The sequence below is a fragment of the Mercenaria mercenaria genome, chromosome 11 (assembly GCF_021730395.1).
Source record: "Mercenaria mercenaria strain notata chromosome 11, MADL_Memer_1, whole genome shotgun sequence".
NCBI classification, from domain to species: Eukaryota; Metazoa; Mollusca; class Bivalvia; order Venerida; family Veneridae; genus Mercenaria; species Mercenaria mercenaria.
Window position 1 is genome coordinate 52,706,837 of NC_069371.1, and position 16,033 is coordinate 52,722,869.

General features: G+C 36.4%; 2 protein-coding genes across 2 annotated transcripts in view; both read right to left on the reverse strand.

The window, feature by feature from the left end:
• Positions 1 to 403: 403 nt before the first annotated feature.
• On the reverse strand, positions 404 to 3,321 carry LOC123531576 (tubulin alpha-1 chain). The gene is made up of 3 exons (XM_045312667.2): positions 3,162 to 3,321; positions 2,144 to 2,366; positions 404 to 1,746 (listed from the first exon to the last, which is right to left on the reverse strand). Exons 1-3 carry the CDS (start codon positions 3,162 to 3,164, stop codon positions 752 to 754), a joined length of 1,221 nt encoding a protein of 406 aa, XP_045168602.2. The 5' UTR covers positions 3,165 to 3,321; the 3' UTR covers positions 404 to 751.
• A 5,547-nt stretch (positions 3,322 to 8,868) lies between these two features.
• LOC123532404 (COMM domain-containing protein 3-like) overlaps positions 8,869 to 16,033 on the reverse strand; it is a 40,230-nt gene continuing 33,065 nt past the window's right edge. The window contains 1 exon segment of the mRNA XM_053517439.1: positions 8,869 to 15,728. Coding sequence (XP_053373414.1) covers positions 15,669 to 15,728 — 60 coding nt within the window. The 3' untranslated portion in view covers positions 8,869 to 15,668.

Here is a 16,033-nt window from a genome sequence, read left to right on the forward strand (position 1 = left end):
GATACACACCAAGATGGTCTGTGGTTAATGGGGATACTTTAACAAATAAATCAATTAAACGTTAAAGGGGGTGGGTGAGGGGGATATGCATATTTGTTGTACTTATGTTACTGTTACTTGAAATATGCATATTTGTTGTACTTATGTTACAAGTATGTTTTGGTTTTTTACCAGAAAATGTAAACACGAAGGCCAGAGAAATATATTAGTTTAGTTTAAACACATTATATATAGAATACATATATTGGTACAATTATGTCATCCTGTGGTGAAAGCCAAGTTTATATTCAGCCTGTTAAAGCCAAATAGTCGCATCACATAGACGCTAAGCACGTGGGGCTTTAAGATATACAATGTACCCGTGTATGTCATTAACAACTTTGTTCTGATTGAGCAAAAACAATTTTTCATTTTATCATTTTTATTTTCTTCTCATTTTAAAAACTTTTTAATCATCAATTGTTAACAACAACTAACAAATAACTAACAAATAAAACCAGTCGATGTAATGCTGACTTGACTTTTAAAACATTTTTATCTATTATCTTAAGAGTGTATCTGGTCCATGAAAAGATGTTATTCCACTTTAAAAACAGTTCATTGTTACTTGGAGTGTTTAATATTCCTCGCCTTCCTCCTCGCCCTCACCCTCAACGGAGTCAACACCGACCTCTTCGTAATCCTTCTCGAGAGCAGCCAAATCTTCACGAGCCTCTGAGAACTCACCCTCTTCCATACCCTCTCCGACGTATCAGTGGACGAAAGCTCTCTTGGCGTACATCAAGTCGAACTTGTGGTCAAGACGAGCCCAAGCCTCGGCGATGGCAGTGGTGTTGCTCAACATGCACACGGCACGCTGGACCTTGGCGAGATCACCACCAGGCACAACAGTTGGTGGCTGGTAGTTGATTCCGACCTTGAAACCAGTTGGACACCAGTCGACGAACTGGATGGTTCTCTTCGTCTTGATGGTAGCGATGGCAGCGTTGACATCCTTGGGGACGACGTCACCACGGTACAACATGCAGCAAGCCATGTACTTGCCGTGACGTGGGTCGCATTTCACCATCTGGTTGGCTGGCTCGAAGCAGGCGTTGGTGATTTCGGCAACGGAGAGTTGCTCGTGGTAGGCCTTCTCGGCGGAGATGACTGGGGCGTATGTGGCGAGAGGGAAGTGGATACGTGGGTATGGTACCAAGTTGGTCTGGAATTCTGTCAAGTCGACGTTGAGGGCACCATCGAATCTCAGAGAGGCAGTGATGGAGGAGACGATCTGGCCAATCAGTCTGTTCAAGTTGGTGTAGGTTGGTCTCTCGATGTCCAAGTTACGACGGCAGATATCGTAGATAGCCTCGTTGTCGACCATGAAGGCGCAGTCGGAGTGTTCCAGGGTGGTGTGGGTGGTCAAGATGGAGTTGTATGGCTCAACGACGGCAGTGGCGATCTGTGGAGCTGGGTAGATGGCGAATTCCAGCTTGGATTTCTTTCCGTAGTCGACTGAGAGACGTTCCATGAGGAGGGAGGTGAAACCAGATCCGGTACCACCACCGAAGGAGTGGAAGATGAGGAATCCCTGGAGACCGGTACACTGATCAGCCAATTTACGGATTCTGTCGAGAACAAGGTCGACGATTTCCTTACCAATGGTGTAGTGACCACGAGCGTAGTTGTTGGCGGCATCTTCCTTGCCGGTGATGAGCTGCTCAGGGTGGAACAACTGACGGTAGGTGCCGGTACGGACCTCATCTAAAAGAAGGAAATTAAATATCTGTAAGTTTATGTCATTAAAATTCTAAACAACTATTGTCTTATGGAGTTATATGATGCAGTGTTACTAACGAAGCCATTCAATGTAACAGGAATTTAATATATTCCGACTATCTGAAGTAGGAAGACTGTCAGTCGGGACAACTTCCAGAAATTGCATTTAACTACAATTAAATTTAGATAGGACTAGTTTCTTTTACAAGTGACCAAATAACTACGCGCCACTGTACTAGAATGTGATTCTAAAAAAACACCTGTTGTCTTGTATAACCTCGATATATTCCGTTAAGTTCCGGCAAACAGCTTGTCAATATGTGTCGGATTTTTTTACGAATATTTTCGGAATGTGGCGATGTTTATTATGGACTCAACTTACCGACTACGGTTGGTTCCAAGTCGACGAAGACAGCTCTAGGCACGTGCTTGCCAGCGCCGGTCTCGCTGAAGAAGGTGTTGAAAGAATCATCACCGCCTCCGATGGTCTTGTCACTTGGCATCTGACCGTCAGGCTGGATACCGTGCTCGAGACAGTACAACTCCCAGCAGGCATTACCGATCTGGACTCCGGCCTGTCCGACGTGGATAGAGATACATTCACGCTGAAAGGGGAAAAAGGAAAAAGGAAAGTTGTATTGATTTCACTTGTAATTTACATCTGTCTAAATACTAGTCCAAATAATAGGACGTTTCGGGACAGCGTGATAACTTTTGACTGTCGCTGTCTCCGTCACAGAGGGACGACAACTATAAAATATCAGATCATAAAGTAAGTAATCCCGAAACGCCAAATGAGTAAGCCTTAGCAAGAACATGTTTTTCTCCCCAACACTCGCGACGTTTATGGCCGAATCAAGCGGCATTCATGTATTAGTTGATACAAACTGACAGGCTGATTGAAAATTATTTTTCAGTACGGTGCATTAATCATCATGAATAGTGTGGATTATGACTTTATGACTCGCTAATATTAATGAAATACTTAAATTTGTATCGTACATACAGGAAAGAAAAATACATGTATATTTAAAACTTTAATATTAACCTAGGTATTTTAAAAATTCTTAGTACCGAGAAACCAACATATAGATTAGATATTGCCTTGCCTAGCGATCAATAAATGGCGCAGATAAAGTCAACGATCAGCCTTGACAACGACGTACTTTAAACACAATTCCAGATATCATAAACCGATTTCGTAGCTGAGATTTTTAGAAAAAAAAAGTATACAGACAGCATGTTTACTGCAGTGGAATTAAATTATTTCAAAAGCATTACAATCCACAGTTTGAGAATTCCTTTAAACGAAAGTAAGTGACTGGCTTAATACCGAAATAATGATAAAACAAAAATTAATTAAAAGACAACAGTTAAGAAAACAAAGAAAACCCACTTACCATGATTGTTATTTAGTTGTTTTTCCTTTTTTGCTTTAAAAGAGTAACCTCACAAAAGACGTAATGGTCGGCGTGAGAATACGAATGATAGCGCGAAAATGCTTTTGGGGGGTATTTATTGTCGTCTGCGTGGCCGTTGCATAGCAAAATAAAAATGCACTGTTTTCATTGGTTAGCCCAGTCAAGTGATGACAACCGGCTAATTTTTCAAATTTCATTGGTCCGTTTCAAGACAAAGTGTAACCATCTTGGTTCTCAAGTTTAGACGCACCGCTCCATATTTAATGACAAAAAAGCCGGGAACTATGAAAATTAAACCGCTAAAACATGTAAATACACAAATCGGTCAAAGGATTGGCGAAGGATCAGCATATTCAACCCTTCGGTTCTTAAAGACACATCTGACAGTTTTCTATATGTATATAGACAAAAATTTTCTTACAGACAGAATTTCTTTAAACTTTGTATACTGACTGAGAATCAAGTTTAAAACGGAAATATGTATTAAAAATCATAAGTACCGGTGCTTGATCTTGAATTATCTGCCCTTGAAAATCAGAAAATACTAAAAAATCCAATTTTCAAGAGCAGATAATTCAAGATTAAGGCAAGGAAACTGTGCAATTTAATTCATATTTCTGTTTAAGTCATCATTTGCATTCAGTATACAAAGTTTAAAGAAATTCGGTCCATGGGAAAGACTAGGACTTTGAGGTATCATTTTGTCATGTTCAAATATAAAATAAAGCAAACATAGGTACCCAGCCTTGGTCATGAATTGTCTGCCCTTGAAAGTAGGAAAATACTGAAAAATCTATTTTCAAGGGCAGATAATTCAAGATCAAGTACCGGTACCTATGATTATTAATACATATTTCCGTTTTAAACTTGATTCTCAGTCAGTAAAGTTTAAAGAAATACTGTCTGTAGGAAAATTTTTGCCTATATACATATAGAAAAGATGTGTCTTTAATTCAAGCAAAATCCTGTTTACACTTAAAGTATTGACTTGAAATATGCATATTTGAAATTGTTGTACTTATGTTACAAGTATGTTTTGTTTTTTTACCAGAAAATGTAAACACGAGGGCCAGAGAAATATATTAGTTTAGTTTAAACACATTATATATAGAGTACATATATTGGTACAATTATGTCATGCTGTGGTGAAAGCCAAACAGGAAAGGATAAGAATGGAAGACAAGTCTTATAGAATTCTTCTCCTTTGCGGACAAAATATCATTGTATGAGCATATCGATAATGGGGCTAGGAATATAGTCTTAAAATATGAGAAAATAAATCGTTATTCATGTAAAACAAAAATAGAAAGGGGACAATGTATGGTAGGAGAAAAGTATTTACATAAATGTAGAAGTAGATTTTTTGAAAGATAGAACATGTCAAAGGTAGAATAATTATAGAAGAGAGAAAGAGGGAAGAAATGGGAATTCATGTCATATAGACAATAAGGAATTAATATAAAAGTTTTTGTTAGCTTAAACAAATCTGCTTCAAACGCATTAATAGTTAGGCAAAGATAAGTCATTTTCTGCTTCAATTGTACTTTTGGACAGATCAAAACATTGTTACATGTTTTACAAGTTCTCATTCATTTGACATGAGAAATCTATTTCTGAGAAGAAAAAAGAAAGAAAGAAAAGTAAATAAAAATTATCCAGATAAGCAACTACAGCTATTTACTACATCCTACTTGTAACGGCAATTTAACATTAAATAGAAGAATATTTAATCAATTGTCTGATCACATCAAAGTAAAGTAGCTTCACTACTGTAAGAATGTCTTCTTTCTTTGGCATATAAAACGATAAAAATAGACTTTTTAGTTTTGCATCAAGTGATTGAGAAACAACAAACCAAATGTGTTCGGCCTATAAATAGTATTTGTCACAGTCATATATCAATTTCTTGTTAAATCCGATTTCCGATAGTATTGTTTTCTCTAAAAATTTTGTTAAAGGTATACAGTAAACACTTTTATTGAATCTATATTATTTCTGATTTAACTCCCTTTTAAACGTGAACCAATCTTTGTGTCAGCACACGTTTGTTTGGTATTGTGTAAATGTAAATAGTACATGTTCGAGGCATAGAAAGGCGCATACAAGGGATGAAACAGCTACTATTCTGCGATGAAGCACTATTTAATTACCTCCCTTACATATACAAGTAAATGTATTCGGGTTTGGGTGGGGACATTTTCTGACCATTTTCTTTCACTGTAAGCCCCTTTTCGGTAGAATGAAAACATATTACGCAAATTTAGTTAGACTGTAAGCAAACTTAAATATTTTTTTCACAGCGGTAACGTATTTCAGCCAGTCCTGTCATTTTCACATGTATTTTTTACAAGTTCTATTAATTGTAAGTTACAATATCGCTTTACTGAAAGCAGTTGTAGTTTTACTCGATGACTGACAGTGCATCTTCTATATTGGTTTTTATTATGCCGATAGAAAAGAAAATACCGAGGCAGTTTTCAGGAAACTTTTATGGCAAATTGTACTTCAATATCGCATTTGTCTTGAAGAAAATGGATCAGGCCGAATAATCTCATGTTTTCTGAGTTAGAGATTGAAACTCCCTTCCAGTACTAAGCATTATATGTTTAGTGATTAAATAATCTCTGCATGATGATTATCTGCTTAAGCAGATCAATATTTATTCATAATTTTAGATAGATTCTAATTCAATCCACTTGGTATTTTGTATGCATATGTGCGGTGGCAAATGATTAGTGTGTAACATCAAACATTTTTCACTGTAAAAAGCTTCAACAGTTAACCATTTTAATATTAAATACAGTGTATTTTTATTAAAAGTTCGCTTAATCACTTTGATGGTTTCTCACAATCATGTATAGTATCAACTCGGTGACAAAGTACTTCACAACCTTTAAATGCATTTTAACTGATGATCGACATGGTGGCAATAAGCTCATGTCCGTACCATTATACTTGCTCAGAACTTTGCAGCACGACCTTCATATTTTCCAAGTTAGCATGCCATACCTGCACTTTCTCTCTTTCTGTATTGATGTGTAGGTAGTTTTTTTTTCTGTAATTATTCCCAGCAATGGATACTAGTATATTAAAAATATCCTATCTTAAATATTTAAAAAGTCCCTATTACCTCCGTTACTTCTTCAGAATGATGTAAATTATCCATGGTATTGTCAAACACTTAAACCTTACATTAAAGGTGGATCAAACAGTTCCCTTTGTCTTATATGACAGATCGAAAGTTTGCATAATCAGCAGTTTGCAATATAGTCTGTAGTCAGAACAAGAACACTAGCTGTGGCTCGACTTGTTTTGGTTGAGGACAGTCTTTCAACTGTAAGTCAGTTACATAAAGACAAGCAGTTAGCCTTGCCAGTGTTCCTGGACTCTCAGTACCAACACTAACCAGTGCTCTGGCAATTGCCAACTTCTTAAGGACAAATGATTTTAGACACAATGCTTTTTATCAAATTTTAGCAGAGAACATACTGGAATTCTGTGCCTGGGGATTAAAGTAATAACTACTCAATCTGTAGATGTGCGCTATCCCCTACTGAACTAAGTGGGTGGCAGAGCTATTGCTTAACACTGTAACAAATCTGCTAACAATAAAAGTCACACTTCTTCCCTGTTAAAATTCTGAAATATACATCAAAATCTAGACCACAAATTCAAAGAAAGGACTTTGTAAGTTGATCATAAAAGATAGAACATCCGTGGACTTTTGTGTCAGTCATACAAGATAAAAGAGTCCAGGCCTTATAATGTCTCAACCATAAAGGATAAAAGTTTGTTTGTTTGTTTTGGGTTTAACGCCATTTTTCAAAAGCACTTCAGTTCCGTTACGGCGGGCAGTTAATCTAATCCATGTTCCTGGATTCTGTACCAGTACAAACCTGTTCTCCGTAAGTAATGCCAACTTCCCCACATGAATCAGAGATGGAGGATGAATGATTTCAGACAATGTCTTTTATCAAATCCTCATGGAGAACTCGCCCGAGGATCGAACTGACGACCCCGCGTTTCGTAGATCTGCGCTCTCCCTATTGAACTAAGCAGATTGGCAAAGGATAAAAGATCTCAGGATTTTTTGTTTCAGTGATGAAGGGTAGAATAACTCAAGATTTGTGTGTCTGTTATGATGGGTACAAGATCACTGTACTTTGTGTGTCAGTCGTAAAAGATAGAAGATCCCAGAATTTTGTGTGTCAGTCATAAAGGATAGAAGATTCCCAGGATTTTGTGTATCAGTCATAACTGATAAAAGATCCTTGCACTTTGTGTGTCAGTCATGAAAGATAGAAGATCCCTGAACTTTGCAAGTCAATCATAAAGGATAGAAGATCCCAGGACTTTGTAAGTCAATCATATAGGATAGAAGATCCCAGGAATTTGTAAGTCAATCATAAAGGATAGAAGATCCCTGAACTTTGTAAGTCAAGCATATAGGATAGAAGATCCCAGGAATTTGTAAGTCAATCATAAAGGATAGAAGATCCCAGGACTTTGTAAGTCAATCATATAGGATAGAAGATCCCAGGAATTTGTAAGTCAAACATAAAGGATAGAAGATTCCTGAACTTTGCAAGTCAATCATAAAGGATAGAAGATCCCAGGACTTTGCAAGTCAATCATAAAGGATAGAAGATCCCAGGACTTTGTAAGTCAATCATATAGGATAGAAGATCCCAGGAATTTGTAAGTCAATCATAAAGGATAGAAGATTCCTGAACTTTGCAAGTCAATCATATAGGATAGAAGATCCCAGGAATTTGTAAGTCAATCATTAAGGATAAAAGATTTTGTGTGTCAGTCATAAAGAATAAAGATCCCAGGATTTTGTGTGTCTGTCATCAAGGTTAGAAGATCCCAGGATTTTGTGTGTCCTTCATAAAAGGATAAAAGATCCCAGGATTTTGTGTGTCGGTCATAAAGTTTAGAAGATCCCAGGATTTTGTGTGTCGGTCATAAAGGTTAGAAAATCTCAGGTCTTTGTGTGTCTGTCATAAAGGTTAAAAGATCCCAGGATTATGTGTGTCCATCATATAGGATAGAAGACCCCTGGACTTTGTAAGTCAATCATAAAGGATAGATCCCAGGATTTTGTGTTTAGAAGATCCCTGGACTTTGTGTGTCAGTTATAAAGGATAGATCCCAGGATTTTGTATGTCAATCATAAATGATAGAAGATCCCAGGACTTTGTAAGTCAATCAATCATAAAGGATAGAAGATCCAAGAAACTTGCATGTCAATCATAAAGGATAGAAGATCCCAGGACTTTGTAAGTCAATCATATAGGATAGAAGATCCCAGGACCTTGTAAGTCAATCATAAAGGATAGAAGATCCAAGAAACTTGCATGTCAATCATAAAGGATAGAAGATCCCAGGACTTTGAATGTCAAACATGAAGGATAGAAGAAACCAGGACTTTGTATGTCAACCATAAAGGATAGAAGATCTCAGGAACTTGCATGTCAATCACAAAGGATAGAAGTTCCTTCTGTAAACAAATGAACATAAAACTAAAAAAGTTTACATACAAAAATATCATTTAATAATCAGTTGCATTTTCAACCATAATTACAAAATTTTCATTAGATATTGCACTGTTTCAAATGTAACAATGACATAACTGTAAATATGTGACATCAGGCCTTTCAAAAAACTATCCTAGTACTTCCAATCTCAAGTCTGAAGAGGAAAAGAAATCAGTCTGTGGTATTAAACTGAGCTTTTTAAACCTACAAGATATTTGTTATAAAACAAGAGCTGTCTGTAAGACAGCGCACTCCACTATTCAGCGATTTGACAGTAAAATGAATTTATGTCTCAATAAGAGACCTCTACTTTAAAAGGAAGATACACCAAGATATAAAAAGACCCTACTACTCAGAGGGGTTAAAGGTCAAGTATGGAAGGGGTACTGACATTCTTTATTTTGATGGAATTAAATTATTATATATCAGAAAACAAGAGGGCCATGATGGCCCTATATCGCTCACCTGTTATCATTGCACTTGAGGACAAGAAGGTCCTCAGAAAAAAATATCTAAGTCCAAAGGACAGGAACAACAAAGTGAAGAAATTTAACCAAAAAGAAAAAAATTCTTACAAGGTATAGATATGTCAAAATACACCTAAAAATCGGAGGTACCATCCATGTTGTACCCAGAAAAGTGGTCTCGGTTTTTCCCTACGGCCAATAATAAACAAGAGGACCATGATGGTCCTGAATCGCTCACCTCTTCCCACATGACCCAGTTTTGAGTATGACGTCATTATTTGACATAGTGACCTAGTTTTTGAGCTCATGTGACCCAGTTTTGAACTTGACCTAGATATTATCAAGATAAAAATTCTGACCAATTTTCATAAAGATCCACTGAAAAATATGGTCTCTAGAGAGGTCACAAGGTTTTTCTGTTATTTGACCTATTGACCTAGTTTTCGAAGGTACGTGACCCTGTTTTGAACTTTACCTAGATATCATCAAGGTGAACATTCTCACTAATTTTCATGAAGATCTCATGAAAAATATGGCCTCTAGAGAGGTCACAAGGTTTTTCTATTTTTATACCTACTGGCCTAGTTTTTGACCGCATGTGACCCAGTTTCGAAACTGACCTAGATATCATCAAGGTGAACATTCAGATCAATTTTCATGAAGATCCATTGAAAAATATGGCCTCTAGAGAGGTCAAAAGATTTTAATAATTTTAGACCTTCTGACCTAGTTTTTGACCGCAGTTGACCCAGTTTCAAACCTGACCTAGATATCATCAAGATGAACATTCAGACCAACTTTCATACAGATCCCATGAAAAGTATGGCCTCTAGAGAGGTCACAAGGTTTTTTATTATTTGACCTACTGACCTAGTTTTTTAAGGCACGTGACCCAGTTTCAAACTTGACCTAGATATCATCAAGATGAACATTCTGACCAATTTTAATGGAAATCCATTCACAAGTATGGCCTCTAGAGAGGTCACAAGGTTTTTCTATTTTTAGACCTGCTGACCTAGTTTTTCTTCGCACATGACCCTGTTTCGAACTTGATCTAGATATCATCAAGATGAACATTCAGACCAATTTTCATACAGATCCCATGAAAAATATGGCCTTTAGGGAGGTCACAAGGTTTTTCTATTATTTGACCTACTGACCTAGTTTTTGATGGCAAGTGATCCACTTTCGAACTTGACCTAGATATCATCAAGATGAACATTCAGACCAACTTTCATACAGATCCCATGAAAAATATGGCCTCTAGAGAGGTCACAAGGTTTTTCTATTTTTAGACCTACTGACCTAGTTTTTTAAGACACGTGACCCACTTTCGATCTTGACCTAGATATCATCAAGGTGAACATTCTGACCAATTTTCATGAAGATCTCATGAAATATATGGCCTCTAGAGAGGTCACAAGGTTTTTCTATTTTTAGACCTACTGACCTAGTTTTTGACTGCATGGACCCAGTTTCGAACTTGACCTAGATATCATCAAGGTGAACGTTCTGACTAATTTTCATGAAGATCTTGTGAAATATATGGCCTCTAGAGAGGTCACAAGGTTTTTCTATTTTTAGACCTACTGACCTAGTTTTCGACGGCACGTGACCCAGTTTCGAAGTTGACCTAGATATCATCAAGATGAACATTCTGACCAACTTTCATACAGATCCCATGAAAAATATGGCCTTTAGAGAGGTCACAAGGTTTTTCTATTATTTGACCTACTGACCTAGTTTTTGATGCCACGTGACCCAGTTTCGAACCTGACCTAGATATTATCAAGGTGAACGTTCTGACCAATTTTCATGAAGATCTTGTGAAGTATATGGCCTCTAGAGAGGTCACAAGGTTTTTCTATTTTTAGCCCTACTGACCTAGTTTTTGATGGCACGTGACCCAATTTCGAACCTGACCTAGATATCATCAAGGTGAACATTCTGACCAATTTTCATGAAGATCTTGTGAAATATATGGCCTCTAGAGAGGTCACAAGGTTTTTCTATTTTTAGACCTACTGACCTAGTTTTTGAAGGCACGTGACCCAGTTTCGAACTTGACCTAGATATCATCAAGATGAACATTCTGACCAACTTTCATAAAGATTTAATGAAAAATGTGACCTCTAGTGTGGTCACAAGCAAAAGTTTACGGACGCACGCACGGACGGACGGACGACGGACACCGCGCGATCACAAAAGCTCACCTTGTCACTTTGTGACAGGTGAGCTAAAAAGTTACTAAAAATAAGCTATTTATAGTAACGTAAAAGGGAAGTAATTAAAAAAAATATTGTAAGTGAACAAAAGAAGGATCTGCCAAATACATCTGTTGACATAAATGAATTTCAGATCAGTATCTTCATTAGTTATGGAGATATACCAATTTTAATTTGAAATAAAGGGAGGTAATTTGATATAAAATCAGTCCATAGTTATCTACCCTGATTGTCTCAGTCCAACTAATAACAATTACAAAATTTCAAATAAGTCCTATAAGTACTTACTGATATAAATCCATTTTGATTACAATCAGGGGAGGTAATCAGATATAAAATAACTCTGGAACCTACCATTGGATCTGATTTGTCATGGAATCCAAGATTTATTGTTGATGAAGATATTTTGGAAGTTTGTATCAAATAAAACCATAAATGAAGTCTCTATATGGCTGCAAAAGCCAAAATAGCCAATTTTGGACCTTTAAGGGGCCGTAACTCTAGAACCCATGATGGAATCTGGCCAGCTGAAGAAAGGAAGAAAGATCTTGTGGTGATACAAGTTGTGTGCAACTTTGGTTAAAATCAAATCATAAATGAAGCTGCTATTGTGCAGACAAGGTCAAATAGCTCATTTTGGCCCTTTCAGGGGCCATAACTCTGGAACCCATTATGGGATCTAGCAGATTCAAGAAAAGAACTGACATCTTATGGTGACACAAGTTTTGTGCAAGTTTGATTAAATTCAAATCATAAATGAAGCTGCTATTGTGCAGACAAGGTCAAAATAGCTAATTCTGGCCCTTTCAGGAGCCATCACTCTGGAACCCATGATGGAATCTGGCCAGTTCAAGAAAGGAACCAAGATCTTATGGTGATACAAGTTGTGTGCAAGTTTGGTTAAAATCAAATCATAAATGAAGCTGCTATTGTGCAGACAAGGTCAAAATAGCTAATTTTAGCCCTTTCAGGGGCCATAACTCTGGAATCCATAAAGGAATCTGGCCAGTTCAAGAAAGGAACCAAGATCTTATGGTGATACAAGTTGTGTGCCAGTTTGGTAAAAATCAAATCTGAATAAAGCTGCTATTGTGCAGACAAGGTCAAAATAGCTAATTTTGGCCCTTTCAGGGGCCATAACTCTGGAACCCATAATGGAATCTGGCCAGTTCAAGAAAGGAACCATGATCTTTTGGTGATACAAGTTGTGTGCAAGTTTGGTTAAAATAAAATCATAAATGAAACCACTATCGTGCAGACAAGAAATTGTTGACGGACGGACGGACGCACGGACTGACAACGGACGAAGGGTGATCACAAAAGCTTTCCTTGTCACTATGTGACAGGTGAGCTAAAAACAGTCCAAGAAACTACATGCACATAAAGTATAAAGACTTTGCTAAACTCAAATTATATTTTTATTTATTTTTATCTTATTTATTTATTTTATTTATTATTATAGCAGATGATGATGATAAAGATACATTTTAAGTTTCAAGTCATTATCTCATATTGTACTAAAGTTATATCCAAAAAGCGAAGATTGCCAAAAAACTTTAAGTATGAAAGGGGCATAATTCTGTCAAAAATACAATTAGAGTTATGGGGATTGTAATCACACATGCAGATGATGATTATAAAGAAATAGTTTTAATTTCAAGTCATAATCTTTTAAAGTACCAAAGATATGTCTATAAACGAAGCTTTCGGAAAAATTTAACATGAAAATAATTCAAAGTGTAACAACTTGGTGACCTTGTGTATAATGGGCCCAGCCCCTGCACATACTTTGTTTGCATGCTGAACAATGTTAATGTGAAGTTACAGTAAGATATAAGCAATAGTAACCAAGAAAAGGTTCCTGAAAAACTTTTAACCAAGATAGTTCACGCCGATGCCGACGCTGGGCCAAGTAGAATAGCACCTCTATTCTCCGAATAGTTGAGCTAAAAATGAATAAGTAAATAGTGTCTCATGCAGGCTCGACTATTCTAAGTCTTGTCAGTAAAATGATTTTTTTTCTAAGAATAGGTATATTGTCCAAATATATGTAAGAGTTATTGGACTTGATGCTTTGATCTTGTTCAACCATCATTTGTTAGAAAGTTCAACCAAGTATTATTTTGGAGATAATAATTTCCATGCAAAACTTTAAGTCCAAATAGGGGCATACCTTTGCCAAGATACAATCCAGAGCTATGGGACATGCACCTTTCACCATGTCTTATACACCTCAATAACTTGAATAAAGTTTCAATTTAATAATTCAGCACTGACTTTGGAGAAAGCAATTTTTATGAAAAAACTTAAACAATAAATTTTAAAGTCCAAGAATGGGGTTAATTTCGTTAAATTTCATGTAAAAGTTATGGGACTTGATGCTGTATCCTTGAGTTATTACCTGAACGATGAATGTGACTTAGTATCTGCAATGGTTGTACTCTTTGAAAAACTTTAACCGAAATTTCTAAGTTTAAAAGGGGATTAACTCTTGAAAAACTGCAGGTAGATTTATGCATCTTGTCACACTACATTGCCACCGTCAGGAAGAATATCTTAAGTAATGAAGAAGATAATGTACTTCACAAAAAACTTTAACAAACATAGACGCCTATGCCAGGGCAAGGTCAATAGCCACCTATGCCAGGGAAAGTTCAATAGCCCTCCTAGCTGAGCTAAAAATAAATGTTGACCAGATATTACATTTAAATTAAATTTTACTTTCTCATGTTTACATCCATATTCATTTCCCAAGTTAAAGCAGTTAGATGCATATACCAGACAGCTAGCTCTGGAACTGTAGTTCTAAAACACAACTATCAAAGCCCTAGCTGGTTACCCTATTGTTTAAAATGATGGCATGATTACAAGAGCTCAATATTTTGTGCATTTTCATTCCAGCTTATCTCAGCACTTATCTTTGCACAAACAGCACCAACTAAAGTTTAATGACACTAAGTAATTTCCGTGTGAGACCATATTCATGTTAGGCAATTCGGAATTCTTCAGATGAAAATGTAGCTCAATGCAAGCATGGCTTCTGTAAAACCCTGAAAGTGCCGAAATCACATCATGGGGAATACATAATTTACCAATTGTTCTAATATGCGTGTCTCTGTTAAAACACTCTTAGGCTAGAATGACGTCACGTTAACGTGCGGTGACGTCAATGATTTTGTTGTGACCAAGAAAGAGTGCTACTATATTTTATCTACTGTTTTAGATTAAGAACATATTAGAATCGAAATAATTTATACCAAAACCGTATTTTAACACTATTTATACACTCTGGCGATAATATGTCGTACAAATAATTTCACTCGTGCTGCGCCCTCGTGAAATTATTACGCCCGACGTATAACCGCCTATCGTGCATAAATAAGTGTTAAAACACTTTTGCTATAAGTTATTTCTTAATTATTACATGTCCACTATCTTAATGTAGGTATAACATCTGTAATACACTTAGTGATGTCACATAAAATAAAATGGTATAAAACTGAGACGTAGAATCATGTCTTTAAAGGCGGTCAACAAAGTTAGAATAAACAAAAATTATTCTAAAGATAGGACCAGTAAAAAATTCAATTTTAAGGTATAGTTTACTACTGCTGTCTACTTGCTATCAATGAAACAGGAAATATTGTTATAATGAAAGAAATAATCTTCAATATACAAACGTTCTCTTTAAAGCAAGGTACTTCTAAAACTTCTTAAAAATCATTAATACAAATCAGTTCTAACAAGAATTTGACTGTGTGACAAGCCATACTGTAAAATAAATTTTCAACAAACTTTATGAAAACTACACAATGCTCAATGTGAAAGACCACCTTTAAAGAGATGTTATTTAACCTTTACCCTGCTAAATTTCTAAAATGAATTTGTCTATCTTTCATAATGGGCAATACCATTTGTTTATCAAAGGTATGATCTCTGAAAATTTACTGACTGAACAGCGAACAGTGCAGACCATGATCAGCCTACACAGATGTGCAGGCTGATCTTGGTCTGCACTGATCGCAAAGGCAGAATCACTTGCTGCCAGCAGGCTAAAGGTTAAGTAAAGTCACATTACAATGTAACAATAGCATGGTGAAAGCATAAACTACTACAACACATTATCTTATAAATGTTTGTATAGAACATGTGATGTATATAATAAGCATTGAAAGATAGACATGTCAATCTGTATCCCTTTCAAAGCAATATTCTGTTGGTCCCCGCCTGTATTTCATGCTAGCAGCATTGTCTTCATATCTGACTGGCTTTCTCTAGGCATTTACAGGCATCCTTCAACTTTCCAACTAGGTCCTGCAAAAAAAACATTCATCTTCAAGCATTGCTCAAGTAAGTCATTCAGAAGTCTAGCAGATACAAAAAAGAATCCTGCTGGTAGAGGAAGGTTTGTTGTTTTTGTCGAGTTTAAAACAACACAGACACAATCATAGGTCATATGGTGACTTTCACGCCTTTGATGATGAAGGAAGACCCCAGGTTTTCCTGTGTGCATTATTTCGTGCACAAACAAGTACCTGGGTAGAACCACCATCTTCCATAAGCCACCTGAACTGCTTTCTCACTTGAAAGATTTCTGTATCCAAATCAAGATTTCAAAC

Coding starts and splice junctions, on each gene's coding strand:
- LOC123531576 (XM_045312667.2), bottom strand. Junction 1,747..2,143: donor CTTGGAACCAACCGTAGTCG/GTAAGTTGAGTC, acceptor TCCTTCTTTTAG/ATGAGGTCCGTACCGGCACC.